This window comes from Aythya fuligula, chromosome 10, assembly GCF_009819795.1.
Source record: "Aythya fuligula isolate bAytFul2 chromosome 10, bAytFul2.pri, whole genome shotgun sequence".
Taxonomy (NCBI): domain Eukaryota; kingdom Metazoa; phylum Chordata; class Aves; order Anseriformes; family Anatidae; genus Aythya; species Aythya fuligula.
The window spans coordinates 12,774,416-12,784,073 of record NC_045568.1 but is presented as its reverse complement, the minus strand read 5'-3'; the positions used below and the strand labels follow the sequence as shown (position 1 = coordinate 12,784,073).

Genomic DNA, 9,658 nt, shown 5'->3' with positions numbered 1-9,658 from the left:
CCGGTTTATTGAGGTGATGCCGTGGGGTGGGGGGCACGGCCCCGCGGGGCTGTGCTAAGGCAGCTGTGGCGCTGGGGGGGGGGGGCTGCAGCCTGAGGACCCACCCCCACGGGGGACACGGCCCCACAGCCGGGCACGGGAGCGGCGCTGGGGGCGGCGGGGGCTCCGCTCAGGCTTTGCCGGGGTCTTCCTTCAGCGTCACCGTGCGGTTGAACACCAGCTGGGGAGAGAGGCAGGGGGGAGGCGCTGAGCCCCGCGGCCCCCCCACGGGGGGGGTCTCCGGGGTGGTCCCCCGGGGCTGTCTGTCCCCCCCGGGGCTCACCTTCCCCTCACTGCTGTCGGGGTCCACGGAGAAGTAGCCCAGGCGCTCGAACTGGAATTTGTCAAAGGGGCGGGCGGCCAGGACGGATCTGTCGACCAGGGCGTTGTCCACCACGCGCAGGGAGGCCTGGAGGGGGGGGGGAAAACAGGGCTGGCACGGCACCCCTGGGCCCCCCGCCCCAATTCATGCTGACAGCGGGGCCGGGGGAGCAGGAGGAGGGGGTGCAGGGAAGGGGGTGCCTCCCCGTGGGGCTGTGAGCCCAGCTCCTGCAGCACTCACGGGATTGAGATCGCTCAGAAAGCCCCCGGGCACCTCCGCTGGGTCCTCGGGATTTTTGTGCAAAAACCTGGAAAAAAGGACAGACTCCTCCAGCACCGGGCTGCCCGTGAGCAGTCCCTGCCCTGGGGGGGGGGCGGGGGACAAAACCCTGCCAGAAGGGCTGGGAGGGGAGGAAAGGCAGAGCCGGGAGGGGCAGAAAGGTGCTGAACACGGGGCTGCGGGGGCTGTAGGGGGGCAGCAGCCCGGGGGGGGCCAGCCCCTGCCCGCAGCCCCCCACTCACAGCCGCTCGTAGAGCCGCACTTCGCAGGGCAGGGGCTCCGCAACCCAGTGGATGAAGGCTTTGGGCTTCTCGGCCGCCTCTGACTTCGTGCAGGTCACCTCCAGCTCCATCACGCGCCCGCTGGCGTTCTGGGCGAGGCCGGAGGAGCCGTCAGACCTCAGCCCTGCCCGGGGCTCAGGCACCGTGCCCCAGCTCGGGGGCACCCCGCACCCACAGGCTCCACTCCCGCGGCCCCAAAAGGCCCAGAGGGGAGGTGGGGAGCCCCTGCCCACCCCCGTCACCCACCTTGATGACGTTCTGGACGGCAATGACGTAGCCAGCGTGGCGCAGCCCCACGGGCTGCCCCGGGGCCAGCCGCTTGTAGCCCTTGTCCAGCTCCTGCGAGACAGGTCACCGCTGCAAGAGGGGGCTCAGCACAAATTCCCCTTTCCAGCACCCTCTTTGTCCCCCTTGCTGCGTCCCCCTCGCTCCGATGCCGTTCCCGGGGGGCGCAGAGCACCGTGCCCAGCTCACCTCCCTGAAGTCGGTCTCCTCGATGTAGACAGTGGGCTGGAAGGGCACTTTGTGGGAGCCCCGGCTCTCGTCGGCTGGGAAGTTGGGCACGAGGACGTCGATTGTCTGGGGGAGAAGGAAGGGGGTAAAAACCCACCCTGAGGACCCCAGCTCCCCGCCCAGCCTGCGGCAGCCTCACCTCAGGAGCGGGGAAGTTGGTGATGGTGACCTTGAGGGGCTCCAGCACGGCCATGGCGCGGGGGGCCTGCTCGTTCAGCACCTCCCGCACGCACGCCTCCAGCAGGTGTGGCTCCATCGTTGCCTGGGCCACGGTCACACCGACCTGTGGGACACGGGACACGGCTTGTCGTCACCCCGGGGGGCTGGGGGAGGTGGCTGCCCCCCGCCCCACCCTGCCCCACGGCGCCTACCCGGGCGCAGAAGTTGTTGATGGCCTCGGGGGGGAAGCCTCGGCGGCGCAGGGCGGTCAGGGTGAAGAGCCGCGGGTCGTCCCAGTCCCTGAGAACGCACCGGGATCACCACCAAACGCACCCCGAGCGAGCCCCACCCCGCCTGCTGGCCCCAATCCTACCTCACGGCGCCCGTCTCCACCAGGCGGATGATTTTCCTCTTGGAGACGACGGTGTAGAGCAGGTTCAGGCGCCCGTACTCCCACTGCACGGGGCAGTAGACGTCCAGCGCGTTGCACAGCCAGAAGTAGGAGGAGCGCCTGCGAGGAAGGCACAGGAATAACCTGGCTCAGCACCATCCTGCCCACGGCCCCGCTGCCAGCAGGGATAGCAGGGATCCGCCCCGGGCCGTGCACGGTGCTCACCTGGCCTGGAACTCCTTGGTGCAGAGGGAGTGCGTGATGTGCTCGATGGAGTCGCACAGGCAGTGCGTGTAGTCGTACGTGGGGTAGATGCACCTGCGAGGGGGATGCTGTCAGCCCCGGGCTCCCTGAAACCCCCTCCAAGACCCTCCAGGTCCCACGAGACGCAGACCCCTTCCCCTCAGTCACTGGGATTCTCCCTACCACTTGTCCCCGGTGCGGTGGTGCGGGGTGAACTTGACGCGGTAGGCGACGGGGTCCATCTTCCCGTCCTCCATCACCAGCTTCATCCGCAGCGTGGCCTCCCCCTCCCCGAACTTGCCCTTTCGCATGTCCTGCGGGGCAGGGAAGCCGTAAGCGGGGCCACGGACCCAAATCCCACAAGCACCCACCTCCGGGCAAGGATACCTCGAAGAGCAGGAGCGATTCCTCCACGGGCCGGTCCCGCCACGGCGAGGGCGGCGGGTTGTGGCCCTTGATCTCCTCCACCTTCTGGTGGCAGACGTAGGCCTGGCCCCTGCAGGGGGGACAGGCGGTGAGGGGACACAGCAGCGCGTCCCCTGAGCATCCCACCCATCGCCCCAGCACCCCCACCTGCGGATGAGCTCCAGGGCCCAGCTGTAGAGCTGGTCGAAGTAGTCCGAGGCGTGGGTCACCGCGTAGGGCTGGTAGCCTGAGGGACGGGGCAAATTGGAGCCACCCCCGGGACCTACACGCGGGGATGTCCCCAGCAGCAGCCCAGCCCATCCCAACCTTGCCAGCCCTCGCCGTACCGAGCCACTCCACCATCTCCCGGATGGCCGTGAAGTATTTCTCCTCCTCCTTCTCGGGGTTGGTGTCGTCGTAGCGCAGGAAGCACACGCCCCCGTTGGCCTGGGGACATGGGGATGGTGAGCAGCCATTTCCCTGAGGGACCCGGGGCACAGCCCGCTGGCACCGCTCACCTTGGCGTAGCCGAAATTGAAGTTGATGGCCTTGGCGTGCCCGATGTGCAGGATCCCGTTGGGCTCGGGAGGGAACCGTGTCCGCACCTGCCAGGAGGTAACGGGACGGCTGTCATGCGGCAGGGGGGCACCGAGGAGGAGCCCCCCGTGCCTCCCCACCATCCCACCACCCCACAGACCCCCCCTCAGAGGGAACCCGAGCTCACCTGCCCGCCTGTGACCGCCAGGTGCTGCTTCAGCAGCGCCATGGTGTTGGGTGTCACCACGTAGCCCTCCGTCTTGTAGTTCTCCCCTGGGGTGACAGCGCGCTCAGCGGCACGTGGGGAGGGGCGCGGGGCCAGGACAGCCCCCCTCCCGTGACACAACGCTAGGGCCAGCACGTGGCAGGGCTTCCCCGCGCTCACCCGGCTTGTGGAACTTGAGGGCTTCTCCCCGCAGCTGCTCCAGCAGCGATTTCGCCTCCGTGCCCACCTCACCTGCAAGGAGAGACGGGGCTGAGCCGCTGCCCCCTCCTCCTCCTCCTCCTCCTCCTCCTCCGCCTGCCCGCAGTGCTGCTGACACCTCACTTTTGACCCATAAAGGACAAAAGGTGCGAGAGCAGCGCTGCCTGACGGGACAAAGGGAGGGCCCCAAGCACTGCGAGCGTCCCAGGAACCAGAGGGCTGGGACGTGACAGAGCCCTCACCGTTCTCCACCACGGGCGCCTTCTGCTTCTCCTCCTGGACCGGCCGGGCCTTTGTAGCCTGTAGGGACGAGCACAGCCTCAGCACCCAGCTCCAACGCGCCCCTTCCCACCTCCCAGCTCCCTTGGCGCCATCCCAGGGCGGCAGCCGGGCACCCGAGGAGCAGGGGGACCACGTACAGGGACGGGAACCAGCCCAGAGCACGGCCCCGAGGGTGGCCGGGGCTGCAGAGCCAGAAAAACACCATCCCAGCTGCCAGCCTTCCCCCCTGCATCACCTTTGGTTTCTTTTCCAGATCTGCTTCCGTCTTTGGTCCCAGCAAATGCAGCACCTGGGAAAAAAAAAACATCTCCGTGCAGCGCCCCAGGGCCTGAGGGCAGCCCCGTGACCCGCAGCCTGCCCCACACCCACGCAGGACGAGCTGTCCCCGGCCCCACACCCCCAGGGGACGGGCAGTGCCCGACCCGCACCCACCTGCAGATCCACCTCGTTCTTGATGCTCTTCCCATCCGCCCACTGCAGCCGGCTGCGCGCCTCCCCTGCAGGGGGGAGCACAGCGTGGGCGAGGAGCCCGGGGGGGGTTTTTGGCCGGGGCTCCCCGCACCAAATCCTGGGCCAGCAGCCCCGGGATGGACCCGGAGAGCTGGGGGTGCCCCTGCCTCTCCAGCAGGGCGGCAGAGGAAGCCCACAGGGGGACGGGACACGAGGCAGGAGGGGATTAAGGCACAGGGACCCCGCTGCCCCCGCTCACCCATCAGCAGCCCCATGTTGAAGCGGTAGCGCTCGGCCAGCAGCTCCTCCCGGTGCCGGCTGATCACGGCCTCCACCTGGCGAGCACAACGGGCACACGGGGCTGAGCGGCGAGCTGGGACCCCGGTCCTATGTGGTGACCCTCCCCAGGACCCCCCAGCCCCATCTTGTGTCCCCCCAGACCCCCTGGTCCCCTGTGGTGTCCCCCCAGCCTCATGTGATGTGTCCACCCCCAGACTCCCCAGCCCTGTGGACCCTGATTTCTTGTGTTTCCCCCCCAAAAAACTCCCCAGCCCCTTGTGTCACCCCCTCCCTCACCCCCCGTCTCTCACCGCCTCCTCGATCTGCTCGGGGCTGACCCTCACGCCCACTCCGCACGCCCGCTCGAAGTCGGCTGCGTCCAGGGGGTCAAGCGGGTGGCTGCGCAGGTACTGCAGGGCGGCTGCGGGCACAGCGCCGTCAGCAGCAGTGTGGGCCCCCCCAAAACCCCCAGGGACCCCTTAAAGACCCTCCAGGATCCCCCGAAAGCCACCCAGGACCCCCCAAAGGCCCTCCCCAAACCCCCCAGAACAATCCCAGGACTCCCTCGAGGCCCTCCTCAAGCCCCCCTAGACCCCCATAAGCCCCCCAAGCACCCCTATAATACCCCCCAGGACCCAGGACCCCCCAAGGCCCTCCCTAAGCTCCCCAGGAGCCCCCCAGGGTCCCCCCTAAATCCCCCGGACCCTCCAAAGCCGTTCAGGACCCCCATAAGCCCCCCAAGCACCCCCATAAGGCCCTCCAGGACCCCTCAACACCCTCCCTAAGTCCCCTTGGACCCCCCCAAGCTCCTCAGGACCCCCCCAGAGCCCACCAGGACCCCCATAAGGCCCCCCAGGACCCTCCTTAAGTTCCCCTGGACCCCCCAAAGCCCCCCAGGACCACCATAAGACCCCCAAGCACCCCAATAAGGCTCCCCAGGACCCACCAAGGCCCTCCCTCAGTCCCCTTGGACCCCCCCCAAGCCCCTCAGGACCTCCATAAGCCCCCCAGGACCCTCCCCAAGCCCCCAAGGCCCTCCCAGACCCCCCAAGGCCCCCCAGGACTCCCCAACCCCCCCCAAGAACACCTCAAGGCCCTCCCTAAGACCCCCTGGACCCCCCCAAGCACCCCAGAGTCCCCATAAGCTCCTCAAGAACCCCCGTAAGGCCCCCCAGAACCCTCCCCAAGCCCCCAAGGCCCTCCCCAAGGCTCCCCTTCACCCCCCAAGACCCCCCAGGACTCCCCAACCCCCTCAGGACCCCTCAAGGCCCTCCCTAAGCCCCCCAGGACCCCCCCAGAACCTCCCCAACCCCCCCAGGACCCCCTATAGACCCCCCAGGACCCCCCCCCACCCCCCCCAGCCCCTCCGCACCGCCGAGCTGCAGGTCGCTGCGGATGTCCCCGCGGCCGATGTAGGCCACGAGGAAGGCGAGGCGGCCGGGGTCGCGCAGGCGGGCGGCGGCGTTGTAGAGCAGCGCCCCGGTGGCCTTGTCCAGGCGGGGGCCCAGCGCCCCGCGGGCCTGCAGCACGGCGCGGCGGAGCTGGGCGCTGAGCGCGGCGTTGCGCAGCGTCTCGCGGGCCTTGGCCTCGCTCAGCCCGATGCCGGTGAACAGCCCCAGCGCCTCCGCCTCGGACTCGGGCTCCGCCGCCGCCACCGGCTCCGCCGCCATCGCCGCCGCCATCTTGGCTCCCTCCTCCTCCCCGCCCGGGGAGGAGGGCGGGACGAACCGGCGGGATGAGCCAATCGGCGCCGCGCTCCGCGCGCCGCGGCCAATGAGGAGGGGGAGAGCGCGGAGGGGGTAGCGAATGGGAAGGAGGGGGGCGTGGCTTGGAGGGAGGGGAGGGGGGTGTTTTAAAGGGCCAGGCGGGCACCGCCACGTGGGGGGCGGGGCTGGGGGCTGGAGGGGGCGGCCCCGTGAGCGGGCACGGGGGGCGCGGGGGGGCCTCAGCGGGACCCCACGGACACGCGTGTCCACCCCGTGTGCCCCTCTGTGTCCCTGTGGTCACTGGTGTCCATCCCCGTGTCCCCTCTTGTGTCCCATGGCCACTCACATCCCTCACTGTGTCCCCACAGCCACCCGTGGCCATCCCCGTGTCCCCCCTCGTGTCCCCACAGCCACTCACGTCCCTCACTGTGTCCCCATGGCCACTCGTGCCCACCCCCCTGTGTCCCCACAGCCTCGTGTTTCTCTCACGGTGTCCCCACAGCCACCCGTGTCCATCCCCGTGTGTCCCCAAGGCCACTCACGTCCCTCTCTGTGACCCCACAGCCACCCGTGGCCATCCCCTTGTTCCCCCTTGTGTCCCCACAGCCCCAGGTGTCCCCCCTTTATGTCCCCATGTCCATCCCCGTGTCCCCCCCTTGTTTCTCATGGCCGTGCATGTCCCTCACTGTGTCCCCACGGCCACCCGTGTCCATCCCCATGTCCTCTCTTGTATCCCCACAGCCCCAAGTGTCCCCTCTTTATGTCCCCACACCCACCCATGTCTACCCCTGTCTCCCCCCTTGTGTCCCCAGAGCCATGTGTCCCCCCCTTTATGTCCCCACAGCCACCTGTGTCCATCCCCACACCCCCACGACGTCCCCTCCCAGTTCCCCCCCTCTGCCATCCCCCAGCAGCAGCAGCAGCAGCGTGGGGCGGTTCAGGACAGGATTTATTCTCACTGCCCCCATTTCGGGGCTCCTGGCACCGCGTCCTGCCCACCAGAGCCACCACCAAGATGCCCCCACAGTCACGCACCCCACACCTCGCGCAGGACGCGCAGGGCAGCGGCAGGGGCTCAGCACCCGCCGGGCACCTTCTCCGTCCCCGCCGCGTCCCCCGGCTCGGTGCCGGCGGCCGGCAGAGGCTTCATGCTGAAGTGGGCGCTGATGTTGGTGCCCGAGACGCTGCGGTACTCGCCCAGCTCGGTGCGCACCGCCTCGTTCTGCGTGAGGGTGAGCAGCACGGGCACGGACAGCGTCACCTCCTTGCGCAGCACGCGGATGCTCAGCGCCGTGCGCGGGGGGATCTTGGCCGGCAGCTGCACCTCCACCCGCTCCCGCCGCGTGCTGGACTCGCTGCGCCCCTTCTGCACCGTGAAGACGTTGGAGGCCTCCACGGCCAGCGTGAAGGAGAGCCCGGCCTTCAGGCTGCTGGCGTTGCTGAAGTGGAAGCTCTGCCAGAGCGTGGTGCTGTACTCCCTCCTGCTGCCCGCCGCCAGCGCCTGCTCCGCCGCCGTCTCGTTCACCCCCACGATCTCGTCCACCAGCACCTCCCGCTCGGCCTCCACCCGCTTCTGCTCCCACAGGAGCTGCGCCGAGACCTGAGGCTGCCCCGGCCGCAGCGGGCGCAGGTGGGAGAGCCTGGCCTGGAAGTTCAGCTCGGGTTTGTAGTCGGCCAAACGCTCGCCGGGCCAGGCCAGGCAGTGCCAGCCCCCGCGGCCGGGGTGCTGGTAGAGCAGCCAGACCCCGCGCTGCACCACGTGCGAGGCCACGCGGTCGTTGAAGTAGCCGTAGGCCAGGTTGGTCTCCTCCGTCACCACCTTGCAGGCCCCCTGGAAGTTGGGGCGCTCGTAGAGGGTGATCTGGGGGTCCCCCAGGTCGTGGTGCACCAGGCGCAGCGCCGAGAAGCTGTTGGGCCGCCCCACCGAGGGGTACTCGCCCTCCTCGAAGGCGTGCGGCTCGCCCTCGTACTTGGGCTCCGTGTAGGCGATCCAGGGCTGCCCCACCACCTTCAGGGAGGCGATGCAGTTCCCGAAGTCCAGCTCGTGCAGGTCGGGCACGTCGCAGGTGAACTCCCGGCTCAGCCCCTCGAAGTTGGCGCGCTCGTACACCGTGATGCGGTTCATGGTGCCGCGGGTGCCGTCCCTGCAGGGGGCACAGCGCGCGTCAAACCCGGCACCCGGGCTCGCGTGGGGCCGTGGGGAAAGCCCAGGTGGCAAAAAGCCCTCTCCCAGCACCTCCTCTCCCCCCTTCCCCTTCATTTCCCCCATCCCCATCCCTGTGCTCTCACCGTCTCCGCCGGCAGCGCCCCGACGCCGGCCCGCGGCCGTGCCTTTTATCGAGGGGGCGGCAGGGCCGCGGCGTGCCACGACACGAAGCGAGGGCGATGCTGACGCTCACCTCCGCGCCCTCCTCGCCCGGCCCCGGCCCCGCTGTGGCAGCGGGCACCCGCACGGCCCTGCCGCACCGGGACGCCTGGCGGCCCCGCCGACCAGCCCTGCCGGAAAGTCCTGCCGCACCCCGGGCACGCGGCGCTCCAGCGCTAACGAGTCACCGCCAATTATCAATGGTGCTTCCGTGCCCTGCCCGCACTAATTACCCAGTGTGCTGCCGGTGGGGCAGGACCGGCTGGCTCGCCCCGGCGGGGTGAGAGGGTGCAGTGGTGGGACCGGGTGGCACCTGGGGACGAGCCCCTGGCATGCCGCGGTGCCACCGGGAGCTCAGTGCAGGCCCTGGCACGGCGTGGCACGGCATGGCACGGCCACCCGGCACGGGGCAGCCCCTGACATGGCATGGGGTGTGAGGACAGAGCCCCGAGGCACGGCGTGGTGTGACGCGGCACGACGCAGCCCCCTGCACAGACCTGTGCCCGAGGAAGGCCCGGGCAGGCGGTGGCACTTGTACCCCCTCGTCCCTCTTGGTGGGGACGTCCCCGACCCCGCTGCAGGGCAGGATGCTCCGGGACGTCCTGGGGTGGCCATGGTGCTACTGGAGGGAATCGGTGCCACTGCTGGGCACGGAGGGAGGTGGGGGCACGGCCCCGGCCCCATACAAACTACCGGCACCAGGCGCAGGGTGCGCACCCTCTGACACCCCCAGCTGTGCCCCGGAGCCAGAGTTGGGCAATTCGAGTTGCTGAGGCAGCTGGGGACCCTCGGTCCTAGGGGACAGGAAGGCTCAGCGAGCACCAGCGAGCTGGGACTCAGCCCCACAACCCCCCATGGGGCAGCAGCTGCCCCCCTGCACCCCCTTTCTCCTTACGGCAAGGGGCAGCCTCGCACCCGCAGCCCCCTCTGCTCCGCCAGCCCCTTCCAGCGCCGCCCCCGGGGGCTGCAGCCCCCCCTCCCCA

General features: G+C 69.7%; 2 protein-coding genes across 2 annotated transcripts; both read right to left on the bottom strand.

The window, feature by feature from the left end:
* Positions 1–4: 4 nt before the first annotated feature.
* On the bottom strand, positions 5–6,275 carry QARS1 (glutaminyl-tRNA synthetase 1). The gene is made up of 23 exons (XM_032194427.1): positions 5,977–6,275; positions 4,916–5,025; positions 4,585–4,660; positions 4,308–4,372; positions 4,111–4,164; positions 3,836–3,893; positions 3,555–3,626; positions 3,357–3,442; positions 3,151–3,237; positions 2,980–3,079; positions 2,801–2,879; positions 2,615–2,723; positions 2,411–2,541; positions 2,210–2,302; positions 1,967–2,104; positions 1,806–1,893; positions 1,574–1,717; positions 1,396–1,500; positions 1,168–1,260; positions 883–1,010; positions 602–668; positions 323–448; positions 5–220 (listed from the first exon to the last, which is right to left on the bottom strand). Exons 1-23 carry the CDS (start codon positions 6,272–6,274, stop codon positions 170–172), a joined length of 2,358 nt encoding a protein of 785 aa, XP_032050318.1. The 5' UTR covers position 6,275; the 3' UTR covers positions 5–169.
* A 1,110-nt stretch (positions 6,276–7,385) lies between these two features.
* On the bottom strand, positions 7,386–8,435 carry LOC116493121 (epidermal differentiation-specific protein-like). The gene has a single exon (XM_032194264.1). The coding sequence runs from the start codon at positions 8,433–8,435 to the stop codon at positions 7,386–7,388; it is 1,050 nt and encodes a 349-aa protein (XP_032050155.1).
* Positions 8,436–9,658: the final 1,223 nt, after the last annotated feature.